Below are 15,106 nucleotides of genomic sequence, written 5' to 3' on the forward strand. Positions count from 1 at the left end.
ATTTTACCTTATGGGTAGAAGAGTTTAGTTTCACTCCCGCGGTGCCTATCCACCTTCAAGACTTGACTCTATCCACACGATTACTCTCTTGCTCAGGTTAGAATGATATTGAGAGGCCTAGCGGTTCCTTAGGAATTGTAGTTGTTCATTGTTAATTTTGTTTAGTTAGATACACTCAGAATTTGTCTAAAAGTGTGTGTCGTGACTCGTCTTCTATTGAGAGAACTCCGCACGCTTTGTCGACGTACCCATTGCCCACATGCTCAAAGAGTTTTGTCGACGCGGCCACATACTCAAAGGTTGTTACGAGCGTCATGACATCATGTGCACCGATACACTTGCCTCCTCCACACGGCATCCCCCAGAGACGATTCAACACTAATTTTATGCGCACAGAGAGAGAGACACACACACACATTCACTGAGAGGGAGAGAGACACTCTCTGAGAAAGAGAGATCATGGGGGCACTAGACGATGCTTCCAATAGCGATTCACTAGCTGGCCAGCAGCGGCCGCATGCCTTGGTCTTACCCGTACCATCGCAGGGCCACATTAACCCTTTGCTTCATTTCTCGCTGCAGCTGGCGCTGCGGGGGGGCTTCATCATCACCTTTGTCAACACACACAAATCTCACAAGCGGATGCTGGAGGCCCATTCGCACCAGGCCGACCAATCACCAGCTGCTCTAACAGCCCGGTTGGGCCTAGATATCCGTTTCGTGTGTATCCCGGACGGGACCGAGCAGGCACTGCCCGGCCAGGGGGGCGAGGACGCGGCCCAGATTATGGCCGGATTCCTGCAGCTACTTGAAGGGATGGAGGCCCAGCAGGGGCTGTTGGAGGCCATGGTGGTGGAGTCCCGGGCTTCCCCGCAGCCCATCACCTGCTTCATCGCCGATGCCTTCCCCTGGGCCCACGGCCTGGCCCGCAGGCTGGGCCTCAAGAGCGTCATCTTCTGGACCACCAACGCGGCCATCCTCGCAATTCTAGCCGAGATGAGGGCCAGCCGGCTCGACGTGGCAGGATGTAGTACCCCAGCTGGCGCAGCCGCCGTGGCCGATACGTTGCCCGCTGAGATCCGGACAGCCGGCCTGCCCCTGAGCTTGCCCGAGGTCCTATCCAGCCTGCGCCTGACCAACGACCCCAAGCGCCGCCAGTTCCTCCTCGCGAGGCTCAACGGCTGCGAGGACGCCGCCTGCATCGTGGTCAACACCTTCCAGGAGCTCGAGGCCCCCACCCTCCACGTGGCTTCCGCCGCTCTGCCCACGCCCGTCCGCCCCGTCGGACCCCTCGTGCCACCTGGACCCCTCCTCCACGTCCCCGAGACCAGCTTCTACCAAGCGGACAGCGACACGTGTATGCCGTGGCTGGACGGTCAAGCACCGCGCTCCGTGCTCTACGTCTCCTTCGGGAGTCAAGCTTCCCTTTCTGCACGTCAGCTCCAGGAGGTTGCCCTCGGCATCGAGGACTCTAAGCTGCCGTTCCTATGGGCAGCTCGCGTTTCCGCCCGCCTCCTACCGGAAGGCTTCCTAGACCGTACACGTGACCGCGGGCTTGTTGTCACCTGGGCCCCACAAGGAGAGGTCCTCCGACACGCCTCAATTGGTGGCTTCCTAACCCATTGTGGTTGGAATTCCACCTTGGAGAGTATCCACATGGGTGTTCCCATGCTCTGCTACCCACTCTTGGCTGACCAACACCTCAACGAACTACTCATAACAAAGGTATGGGGACTCGGGCTTAGCATACAACCAACCCAACTCCAAGATGGAGGACAAAAGGAGACCGCTATTGGTAGGGGGGATGTTGCCAAGGCAACCATTGAACTCATGTCCTCTGAAAAGCTCCAAACGACTGCTACTATGTGGAAGGCAAAGGCTCTTCATGCTTTGGAAGAGGGGGGTTCCTCAGTTTTGGCTATTGAAGCCATTATTAATGACCTTAAAATGGTGACTACATAGTTTTGTAACAATGTCACATATACCTTTCTTTCTTTATTTTATTTTTAAAAAATGCATGACTTTTCAAATGATTGTGATTGGGCTTCGTCCCAATCTTTGCATCCCTAAGAGTAAGGCGCCATTGAGCCACTCAATCTAGGATTCAGACTCTTGACCACAAATTTGACATGCAATCATCCTATCAATTGAGCTTCTCAAGGCAATATGCCTACCTAGCAACAATAATCATGTGCCACTTTCAATTATTTACATTCTTCTAGCTATGCTTCTTAGCTTGATTATGGGCCTTAGAGTGCATCAATTGATAACTCTTTATTGTTATATTTGAATGAGAATAATGTTTAACATATGAAAGTATTGTGCTCGAGAGTTTGGCCATCAAGTGGAAGAGTCCAAGATGAGACTCTAAAGCATATGTATAATGAAAGTAGAGAAGATCTAGCATATGTTCTTGTGGTGGAGAGAAATAAATCAAACATGATGGAGAAACGATGGAAATAGGTAGCAACAATCTCACTTGGTATGAAGGTCTCATGTACAAATTTTGATGCTCTATTGATATAAATTTCATCTTAGCTAACACATAGGAAAATGGGGGAAGTAATTTAATCTTGCTTTGGTGCAATATCTTGAATTGAAAGCAGGAGTGCATTAAAGGCAATAACGGAATAATAGCCTAATGATCTGTATGTTGCTCCTCTTGTACTCCAACTTACTAAGAAGGAGAAGAATGGTAAAGGGAGGAGAAGATACTTCTTTTTCTTGGTCCCTCACTCTCTTTCTCTCACTCAAATGGTCTATGAAGGCTAGAATGTGCACCAAATGGCATGTAAGGATGGGAAATAAGAAGAATAATAGAAAGAGAATAGAAGTAAGAAGAACTTCTCTTGGTTGGTTCCTCACTCTCTCACTCTCTCTCAAAACGAGCAATAGCTATGATGGAAGCAAGAAGCTGGAGAAGGAACCTTGAACTCAAAAGTTACATACACAAGGATAAGACTTTCTACCCATTATACACATTAAATAGACATAGGATTTCATGGATGGGCAATCTCAACCCTTTTCCTCTCAAGTCCAATCATCTAATCTATTACAGTGCCCTTTGGACCTTCATGGTTATCTATGGTCAATATATAATTTGGCATGGAATTTTATAGAAACTATGTAGATCTATAACCGTTACCTAAGAACAACTCTAATTATATTAAAACATAATTAAATAAGTATTAATTATTTAAATAACAACTAACAATCAAAAACACATTAACTCATGAAAGGGGAAGGTACTATTCCATCATCTTTGCACTTTTCTTTACTATTAATTATTTAAAAAAAAACTAGATTTTTACCCTATGAAAGATTGTGTTCATGAAGATTGTAGTTTGCTTTGCAAGCTTTGAATGATGACACAAGACCAAAATGAGTTGAACAAATTAATTCTAAACTCAAAATTCCTTAGTTTCATGTTCAAAACTACTACTAATAAGTACTTAATTAATGATTATAACGGTTATCCAAGGACAACTCTAATTATACTAAACTGTAACTAAAAAATTAATCAATGATAAATAATTGAGCAATTAGAAAATTACATATTTAACAATCGATAATATCCAATCAATAGTTAATTAACTAATTAATTCACTTATAGCTACACTAATTAATAAGCTAATGATGAGAAACTTATCTAATTGAGTAATTAATTAATATTTACTTTATTGAATAATAATAATATAATAATAAGTTATTTATTTATTGTATGTGTAATCCTAACTATAATTAAATAATTAATTTATAACTACTACATTTATTAAATAATTTATCTATAACTAATCAAGTACTTAATATTAATTACCTACTTGCCAATAAGCTAATTGAATAGATTTTCACGTCTACTAGCTAATAAACTAATTACATAAAATTTCAAGTTGTTTTCTTATCCTCCCATCTCTCTCTCTCTCTCTCTCTCTCTCTCTCTCTCTCTCTCTCTCTCTCTCTCTCTCTCTCTCTCTCTCTCTCTCTCTCTCTAATAAACTAATTAAATACATTTTTAGGTCCTTTTCTTATCCTTCCCTCTCTTTCTCTCATTGATAAACTAATTAGGTAGATTTTCATGTCCTTTTCTTATCCTTCCACATCTCTTTTTTTTTTCATGGAGATTGCCACACATTTCTTTGTGTGTGTGTGTGTGTGTGTGTGTGTGCGCGCGCGCGCACGTGCGTGCGTGGCTACTATGACCTCATTTCTTTCATGTCCCTTTTTTGCCAGTCCTCTATCTTGCTTCTCTCTCTCTCTCTCTCTCTCTCTAGAGAATACAAAGGGGAGACTCATCTTTGTATTGAAACTAGATGAGATATGTACTACAACACCAAAAATTGGAATGTGTGAGTATTAAATTCATGAAAATAGCTCTACAACATGCAAGGATTTCTCATTATAGGGCAAGGCTACAAGAATTCAATCCAAGAATGATCTATGATGGATAGGTGTAGCACAAGTATCCAATGAGAGCCTTCAAATCTTGAAATGGCTTTTCAATCATATAGGCATCCCAAGAAGTATAGAATTGTAACACAAATGAGAGTTACTTGAGGTAGATGGAATTGGGCCATTCAAAGTAGAATGGCATTTAAGCGCTGACTTAAAAGCCTTAACATGAAAATTTGGGATGTTTGGTGGAGCAACAATAGCACATCTATGCTCATATTATATGGATGGAACTACCTCCTCAAGTTGGTCTGACATAAGGAGCCTAAAATTTGCCCCATCAAGGGACAAAGTGAATAGTCAAGCAATGACTTTGAATAGTCAAGGAAGGAAAACACAAAGAGATACCATGTAAGAATTATAGGATACAAATTAGGAGACTATCCTTCAAATTCCATTAAAAGGAGTACGTATTTGTATATTGCACATAGAGATTAATTGCATTCTTGATAAGCTTCTAAGTTTGCATTCAGATTATGTTTACTCTATCAAGCTTGCATCACTTTCAAATACCTTTATCGAGAAATGTGAAGAAATCCTTTAAACAATGGGCTTTCTTGGAGGCCATGTGCAACTTCAAAAGGATACACGACAATCAAGAAAATCAGATGATATATTAGATGCTATATCAATGGGAGGGGAAAAGGTTAGAAGATTTCTCTCTTTGATATTGTCCAACCAAATTCAATATGGGAACCTTGGAAAGAATTTGTGCAAATGTACAAAAATGTGAGCAATGATCTCTTGCTAGCAAATGATCGTGCCAAGGTTTGGATATAGCTTGATAACTTCATATTATTATTGAGGTAGAGTAGGAATAGTGCAAGCTATTTGCTTAGACTTCAAGAAGGAAATAAAAATTTTGGGGGAAGAAATGTTGGTCTCGATGAGTTTTTTTGTGTAGCACATTTTGTTAAGGCAAAAACATACTCTACTAATAATTATGGATCATGGTCAATATAGAATACACAAGGTCAAAAGAAGCCCCACTACCAAGCAAGAACATTCTACTTTAGAACCATAGGACATGGTGGTGGGCTGAAAGTAAGTTACATACTACATGGCGGGTACTACTTGAATCCCACCTTTTGCTCCTACCAAAACACATATTTTTAAATGTGAAAAAGGGCCCTTTATGTTAAACTCCAATTCAAAATATCAGCTCCCTCTAAAATGTGTCGAATCACCACAATGTATTTATTTTGGTTTTAGATTTCCAAAGACACTAGCTTTTTGATGGGCCAAGGGTCGTAAAGAAGGTGGATGGAATTTGCACATCACCCCTCTCCCATTGGTCCACCTCAAATCTCTTAGCATTAGGAGATCCATTAATTCCCAAAGTTAAAGGGCCCTTTTTTACTCCATATGTCCCCTAATGGCCTCCTTGCCCACTGTAGGATCTAGGTCACAAAATGCCTCTAACCATGATGATGAAGATAGAAGGATGGCTAGGAGACAAAAATCCTTTCATATTGAAGTAAAAAATTAGTAATCAAAGTGACAATGCTAGTGTTGAGGTTTTCCAAAAATGACAAGCACAAAAGTGTTTGGTGGCCCCAAGGAGCACAAGCCCATGGAGGGCCTAAAGAGGAGGGAGGTCTACTTGGAAACCACTCCAATACAAAGCAACACAAGCCTTGTATGGTAGTCTGGGAGAAATTCCATGGAGTTTTTGAAAGCATGGGTAGGAGGCAAGAAGCTTAGAAGGTCCACTTGAACACCATATGAAACTCGGAGCATGGAGTGGAGAGATCATTCTGCCTAAGAAACCTTAAAGATAGACGATTCTAAAAGCATGGAGAGGAAAGAGAAGATTCTACTTAAGGAGAGTAGAGATATGATAATCATGTCACATTTATATTAAATAAGTTGACTCTTAAATACTTCCACTTCATGCAAAAAATCATTTTGTTACCTTGGCTACCAAAATTCTAGGAGTTGTAATGCTAGCTACACTTATAAAGATGAGGGCAAGAACATCCAAACCCTACGATGTACAAGAAGCCTCTCAAAAACCTATAGATTTTCTCATTGTGCACTATAGGGTTAGAGTATTTTTTCCCTCAATACTTCCTCAAAATTATAGCAAATCAAGACGAAGTGGAATTGAAGCATACCTCTAGATTGAAGTTAGATGGAAAATTGAGATGGATCATGTGAGACAACACTAGGATGAGGGAAATTGTACTTTGAAAATGACTCATGTTTGCACATTTATAGAAAGAAAAGAGGGGTAGGGATAAGAGAGAGGAGAGTGAAAAGAGAAGAGAAGAGTAGAAGGGATTGAAAAAGAGAGAAGATCATGCATGATGTTAGTCCCCAAGGGTTTTCTGTGAATCACAACATGATTGGCACATGGAAAATGGTTAGCCACAAAGGTTGCATCTATGTATATGTGACAAATGATTGACTACTACAAGGTTAATAGGTGGTTTCCACATTATAAGGTTGTTCATTTTGGCTTGCACATGTGAGGACCTAAGTATTAAATGACATTCACTTTTATCATTTCCATTTTTACCTCCTCAACTTTTGAAGCTACACCTTGAACTTTACCTTCACTCTCCTACTTCCCTTCTACCTACCCTTCTTATTTGTCTTCTTGCAAGTTCTTTGAAAGGTTTGTAGCATCTCCAAAGACTAACAAATGATTCTTCTAATCAAAGGCTTCCAATGATTCTTCCCTCCAAGTTTGGTATCTCCCAGATCATTGAATTTAAATGTATACTTCTTTTCAAGTTTTCTTATCAATTTCACATTTATATAAGTTTTCTAATTTTTATTGTCAAGATTATATCTCCACATTATTGTCAGAACTCATACTTCAATTGGTTTTCAATCACATTGTTCATAGCACAAGGACTTGGACTCTATGGCACATAGGGATGCAATCTATCTCTAATTTCGTGCATTGACACTTAGTTTTTCTACTATCAGATTGCCTCCCTTATTATTTTGTTTCCCAAGGGATAGATTAAGTCCAATGACAACCAAGAAGGTTCCAAGGTGCTAGTTCATAGCCAAGAAGGTTCCCAAGGTGCTACTTCATAGCAAAGAAGGAATATGAAAATTAGGAAGAGCCTAATTAGGATGAGGCAAACCTTGATGAGAGAGAAAATCCACATGTGTCGACACCTAAAACGGGCCTGACACTGGCTATAGGCACTAGTCGGCAGGCCTCTCTAACTCTCACAAGACAACCCCACATGGCATCGCGGACAGGAACGTCTAAGGGACACACTGCCCTAATCGCTACTATAGATATTGTGTTTGTAGTAGAAGGTAGTCCAATGATTGCCCTTACTTACTCCTTAGAGGGAGATCCCATACATCTTGGTATAATATACCACATAATACAAACATAGGAGGCAACCCCTCTGACTAAATGACGTGGCCCTACTGCAGCTCTCCTACACACTGAGAGGATTGGCCCCTCAATGCGATGCTCTAACATAAAGCATATACGAACAGTCTCCACTCCTATATATTTTGAACGATCTAGTAGATTTGATATTTCCTTACCAATCTTGCCCCAAGGAATCGATCGTGTAACCTACAGCTTAGGTTTCCTCACAACTCAGCGTAGGTCATGTAATTGGCAATCAATTGCTAAGCATCATCCAAGAGTTACCATGTGATATACATAATGCAATTGTGGATGACACACCTCATGCTCAAGCATTTTATGATAAAAGAAAACCAGCCATGTGAGGTGCAAAACCAATCCTTTAATGATTTCCAAGCTACTCGTAATTGCACTGTTGCTAGAGACTAGCACCGAGTTTCCTTGTGCTACTAGTCTCTATTAAATTTAAATAGTGATCTTCATGTATGCTATGCATAATCAAATAAATCAAATTTTAAAAAAAATTCAACGATCACTCACTTTCATAATCCCTTTTCCCTCCTACAGGTTAGGTTTTGCATTCGTTGGGTAGGTGTAGGGTTCATTTTTATGTAGTTTTTCATGTAAAAATCGATTTAAAAAAACCATAAAATAGAAACAAGGCTTGACTGGTACTTGATCCTCATGCTCTAGCCTTGTTATACACTCATGGATATAAAATATATTTTTTCCTAAATTTTTAGGTGTAAAAACTAAATTTTTTAATTTATTTCTTCATTAAAATGTGATATTTCAGAATTATGAGTTCTTACTGATCGACACTCAATATCATTTTCATATTCATTTTTTATCCCATATGACCCCAAAACACTCAACAAAAATCCAAATTTCCATTATTTTCATAAAAATCGCAACTTGCAAGTTTTGCGTGTTTTGTGGGAAATTATTATATCATTGTATTTTTTTATTTTCTTTCATATTTCAGAGAGAATGCAACATGGAAAATCAAGAACAAAAAAAATCAAACACTTTCTCCAACCATTTTTTGTAAAATAAAAAAACCACTCACTTATGCATAGAAACCGCGATTCTGAGGCTCATATCTCGTAGACGGGAGGCCGTTGACGGTTCTTCTTTGCTACTAACAGACTCTCTCGGTCCGATCTACGTCCTTCATTGCTCCGGATTCATCATCACAATCCTCCCCCTTCTCTCTTGAATTGATGCATATGAACAGCCACTAAGAGGAGAGAGGAGAGAGGAGAGAGAGGAGAGAGAAATATTAAAAAATCAAAATTCTGAATACTCCATTAAAATTAGCAAACTCACAGTCATTGTCTTCCTCTCTCTGTCCTGATCGAGAATCTCCCTCTCTCTCTCTCCAAACAAATCAAGATTGGAGCAGTACTATCGAGCAGATTTGGAAGGGGCACAAATTTTTTTGCACCCCCCCTCCTGTTCATCAAATTTTTGTCACTTATAGCCTTTTATTAAGTCTAAGGTTAAAATTTTAAAATAACTAGTTTGATTTCTTTGTGTTCACACTGTCTCGCAAGTGGATATTCGATTTTGAGTGGGCAAATCGACTTGGATTCAAGATCCGTCTGGATAAGCGACTTTGCAGTATCGAAATATATAAACTTTGCCTTCGTTGCGTACTTTTTGGCTCCCGAATCCAATAACTACTTTATAATTCCAAACCTTACAGGGATTAAATAGGGGGTCAAACGACCTCCGATCAACGAACCGAGACTTGCGTTGGATTCCTGACGTTGAAATGCATCTAGGAAAAATCTAACTCAGTCATCCACCATCATTTGATTTTACATGAAAATTTGGTCTTTGGCACTTCCTAGGGGCACTTCTTGCTCCAAAAACAACCTCAAATGCTTCAAGCACGGCTAGAAATCGGCTCCTAAAATCCAGCTCTCATTGATGACTATGTGATAGGGTGATTCAGCCCATCGAATCCCACGAACAAATCTGCATATGCATAATTATAAAGAGCATCAAGCTTATATAAAACATATGATCAACAAAGCACAAGAACAACTCTCACCCTACCCCTTGACAAAATCAAGGTATGAAAATCCACAAGGGATAGGCCCAACATAATCTGACAGAAAATCAAAGTAAGTCACTAACCAATTGCTCGAACACGGACTGCTGGCTAAAAAGCCTATCAAAGAGGTCATCCTCTGAACTATCTGTCGACCTTAGGACAACTCAACCAAGACCCCCTACTAGGTGAGCACTCCTATAGACTAGTCATCATATTTTTCCTTTAACACATCTTCCATTCAGGGTTTCCATACTTGACGTGTAAAAAGGAGAGAGCTAAGCGTACAGTGACCCAAGGAGAACAGGTCATCGGTCTCAGGTCCTGACTCGGTATCCAAGAACCTACCAAGCTCTCATGAGGCGACACTTAATATTTTTTTAATGCTCACTTTTATTTTCCCTCCAACTGTCATTTTCTTTTCCTTTGCAGCTAGCTGCTACCCCTAGGAAGACAAGGCATTGGCCCCGGGTCCTGACTCGTCACCAAGAACCTACCAGGCCTTCGCAAGGCGATAATCGACTTTTTGTAGTAATTTTCCTCATTTTTTCTTTCATGTTCTTATTGAGGGCTTAGAAACCCTTTTTACACACCTCTATACTTTTTATTTTTAGATAGATTTCGAACTTGCTCTTTTCTTGATATTTAAGTGTAGGCTTCTCTAGCTACCTCACACTAGCAGGGACTCCTAGGACAGCTGCCTAGCCAGCAGGAAGGACAAGGTCACAAGGACTACCCTCTATCACAGGTCTTTATCACCTGACAATGTCCTAACAGGAGGTAGACAACTACTCAAATCGCCCCTAGATATACCTAACCAAACCCTAGGACTTCATACCCCAACAAACAAAAAGAAAGTAACCCCTACATACACATATATCATTATCTACTTAAGGGACAAACTAAAAAAGGGGACGAAACCACCTGGAATGGCCACAAGAAGATCCTCCATAGCAAAGACTCCCTCCAATGACTTCAGCAGCCTGTGTGATGCAATCACTAAAACAGAAAACCATTAAATGTACCTGCACCAAACAGATATATGGCGCTCTTGGCCTAAGGAAATAACATTGTTCACTCCTAAAACAAAACTAGCCCTCATGGTCTAAAGAAATAAAGCATTTAAACTCAACAAAAATTGGCCCTCTTGGCCTAAGGAAATCAAGTATTAACCCTAAAAAGAACCGGTCCTCTTGGCCTAATGGTATAAAAAAAAATAGCTCATGTATATCCCCCCCTAAAATCTTGCTAATATACAACCAGATGCTCCATCCCAAGGAGGAAATAGGGCTCATGCCCTAAACTAAATGCATTAGATTGTGACCCATGCCTCCTGCATAAATAGCAATAGGTGTACGCAGAACGAGTCATTTGACCAACCTATGGGTCCAAGATAACAAAGGTAAATGGATCTCGGCCACTCTTTGCATCACCCATACCAACCAGTGCTGCCTGCCATACAGGGCATGTTCTGATAGAAGCCCCCATAATCGGCCGGGTCCTATCTCATCATTAATAGAGATATCCAAACTAGGACCACATTTGAAGAAAATGTATTATTCATAAGCAAAGTTTGCTAATGAGTCCGCAAATAGATTCCAATATCGTGGAACCAGCTGAAGAGACGCTCTCTTAAACCCATCGAGCATGGTCATAGCAGTGTGATAATACATAGAAAGAATGGGATTTCATAATGTGTAAGTCTCATTTAGTTGATTCAATACCAATTGGGAATCCCCCTTTACTAACAACTAACGGATACCACCCTTCTTAGCAATATTCAAGCCCATGATTAAAGCTTTGTATTTCGCCATGTTATTGGTAAATCCAACCCCAATATAAACATCTAATTTCATCACGACTCTACGTCGGGGACCTTTAATAACTACCCCTATACTCCCTTTCTTGTTGGGACCCTGGATGCTCCATCAAAGTACATTGTGTACCTCCACAATGGGTTCACACAGTCAGCCATTGTCACCTCTACTCGTAATTATGATAGTTAAAATTTAGCATATTCAAAGGATGTACTGAAGGCTCCATCCCACCTTCTTCATTAAATATAGTAGGGATCCTTGTCAAGATTCGCAAGCAATGATGACAAAAGACTTTGATTTCCCAGACAAATTATCCATCCTTTTTCTCAATCACTTTATAGCCTTTACTCCACTAGATAAGCTTCCCTCGATGATATCTCTGCTCCAAGTATGAGTGTTTCAAGTAAGGAATAAGCTGCCCCAACAACCTCTTTCATCTCTTGCAGATTCTTGATCAACCCCGCATTGACTTGCAAGGTATTTATTTCATTAGTGCATTTAGAATAATAAGGCTTAATCTTATTATGATCATTAGGAGAAATATGGACTCTCTTTTTTGCCCCTTAAGGAATGAATAAACAAATATAGGCCTAACCAATGAGAGAGGAGCTGGGATTCCAAATTCATGTAACATGAATCTTCTAGCCATATCTTGGCCCAAATCTTCCCTCAACAATAAAATAAGGGAAAATGTGGAGAATAGAATGCTGACACTTCCTGGAAGTTTGTGACTCAAATTTTCATTTTCTTATTTTTTTATGTTTGACTTTTCATTTCTCCCCTTTTCAGTTTCCCCCACTTTCTTAAGCGGAACTCAAATTTATCATATCTCTTTCCCCACTTCTTCTTTCCTGATGAAATTTTACAACCTCATTGTTGCTTGCCCTATCTGTAACCCTATGAAATTTCATTTCCTCTACACAAACATAGAGTGAGTTTCACGTGTTTTATGAGAGCAAAGCTTGTTCTACCAAAGCCCTAAGATTTTCTTCACAAAACTTTACATGTATATTGTTCTCTTCCATGGATGTTATATGGTAAAGTTTTATCTCGTTTGGACAAAACCTATGCAAATTATGTGTGTTCTCTGACATGTAATTTCTTTTATTTTGGTACTCTAGGAGTCTCTTACAGTCAAGAACAATGATCTTTTGAACACTCAACTTCTTCTTCAATGTCTTCTAGTTTCTTTGTAAACAAAGTTACAAGTATGTTGTCTTGTTTTTTTGCTGCTCCATAGTTCAATTTTATCTCGTTTGGACAAAATGTATGCAAGCTATATGCAAACTAAGTTTTCCTTTGTTTTTTTACTCCAAGAGTCTTCGAGGGTGGAGAACAATGATTTTGTAAAAACTCAACTTCTTCAACATCTTTGGGCTTATTTGCAAAGAGAGCCACATGTATATTGCCACTTTTTTCTATTGCTCCATGGCTAAGTTTCAACTCCTTTGGACAAAGCCTATGTAAGTTATATGTATGCTTTGACTCAATATTTCTTTTATTTTTGTACTCTATGAATTTGTTAGTGAAGGAACAATGGTCTTGTTATAAGTCAATTTCTTGTTCAACATCTATGGGCTTCTTTGTGAAAATAATTACATGTACAATGTTTTTTAAAAATTGCTCCATTTAAATTTTATTTCATTTGGAGAGAATATTTGTAAATTATACACATGTTGATAGGTAACTGTTATGGCCTTTTAACATGCCATAACAGCCACAAAACATCATTCTTCCTGAATACATAACAGTGCTGTAAAGGAACTTTTTGAATGTATTTCTAGCCATCAACACCACATTATGTTCAAGAAATACATTCAAACACAAAGCAAACATCATACTCAGCAACATAGAATTGTTGTTCATCAATTGTGACATTGTTTTCTATCGCCATAATCATTATTGATTAAACAACGTGAAAGAGTATTAATAACACCCCTCAAGAGACAATCAGAAGATAATGGAATCAAACATCAGCAGGGTGATGCACACAGTCATATTCCATTCATGATCAAGAACCAACTGCTCGAATACAACTGCCTGACGTTTTTACCTACGCCCTGACTTTCAGATGACACATCGTATGAAGTATAAGAACTACTTTACATATGTTGATCCAGAAGACTATATGCATACTAATACTAAGGTATGAAATAGTACTAAATAGACGGTAAAGTTCAAGTCCTAACACTTGGCACAGCCCCGTGGATGACTGGGCCAGTCATGACTTGAACCCACAAGCATGTAGATAGCTAACTGAACATATGAAAACTAAATATGATGAAGAACTACTCAAAGAACACAATTATGCCTTGCTAGAGGCCCAGCACCCCTTGACAAGCCACACTGAGCTATCATGAGTAGAGCCCCTTTAGGATACTCATAATCCTCTTATGCAGTTGCATAATTGGTTCTAAGAGTCAGTGGGATGAACAAAATATATCATGAACAAAACAAAACTATATCCAAAGTAATAGCTAGAAAGATTTAGGAGTATAGGAAATGATGCCTGTGCATGAAGATAACTGACATGCCACAACACTGACATCATGATTCTGAACTATCCCATGATCCATGATAGAAAAATCATGATAAAGTGTATGAACCACCTCCTGAATGATAGAATCATGCTCATTAGACCGAAAATCTCTATGCTGCAACAAAGAAGCTACATGCTCTTCACTTGCTCTCTTTGCATCCAAAGCCTTCTCCAATTTTGCATTGACATCCATGCATTTTGTCTCCAATTCCTCCATTTTCAATTTCAAAGCATCTCTCTCATGCATGACATCCTCATATTCTGCAGACACAAAGACATTCTTAAGCATATGATAAGGTCGAGAAATCATGCCTTCAAACCTATCTGCAACCATTTGCCATGCACGTTTGACATCATTCACCAATCCATTTCTAATATCCTCAAAGTCAGATTTCAATATCACTGAAGCATCCACTTCAACTTCAACATTGCTCAAAATTTGCTTTTCAACTTCCTTCAATGGTCGAAATCTCTCCAACGACATTTGATAATCAACCTGAAGTTGAACATGTTTCCCCATAAAAGACTACATCTCCTCCAAGCATTTAATCTTAAGTTCACTAGTCCATTTTTCAAAAAGTGCAGTAGACATTTTGCTTTCATCCAACATCTGTTGCATATCTGCAATTTTACTCCTAAGATCCAATTCTAATGCATCATATGCTGACTGCTTGTGATGTAGCTTCTGACTCAAGTTCGCAATTGCCTTCTGCCTCTTAGCCAACTGAACCTGCATATCAGTAATCCGAACAGCAGTCCGGGCAATCCACTTATCATAATCCTAAAAGTATGCCATGATTTTTGCATAACTCCAACAACATCAAAAAGACCATCAAACTAATCATCATGCATCCTAGAACCAGGTAAAACCGAAGGTATTTCTATTGAACCTTCAT

At 39.5% G+C, this 15,106-nt stretch overlaps 1 protein-coding gene across 1 annotated transcript; it reads left to right on the forward strand.

Annotated features, from left to right (window-relative positions):
• Nucleotides 1-360: 360 nt before the first annotated feature.
• On the forward strand, nt 361-2,248 carry LOC148028624 (7-deoxyloganetin glucosyltransferase-like). Its single transcript, XM_087687425.1, has one exon. It carries the CDS (start codon nt 460-462, stop codon nt 1,960-1,962), a length of 1,503 nt encoding a protein of 500 aa, XP_087543551.1. The 5' UTR covers nt 361-459; the 3' UTR covers nt 1,963-2,248.
• The last annotated feature ends 12,858 nt before the right edge of the window (nt 2,249-15,106 follow it).

The sequence above is a fragment of the Lygodium microphyllum genome, chromosome 11 (genome assembly GCF_053477565.2).
Source record: "Lygodium microphyllum isolate KBCC chromosome 11, Lygodium_microphyllum_v1.1.10, whole genome shotgun sequence".
Classification (NCBI taxonomy): domain Eukaryota; kingdom Viridiplantae; phylum Streptophyta; class Polypodiopsida; order Schizaeales; family Lygodiaceae; genus Lygodium; species Lygodium microphyllum.

Bases quoted from the DNA above. Each gene is read 5' to 3' on its own strand.
- LOC148028624 (XM_087687425.1), top strand. From the start codon at position 460: ATGGGGGCACTAGACGATGCTTCCAATAGCGATTCACTAGCTGGCCAG.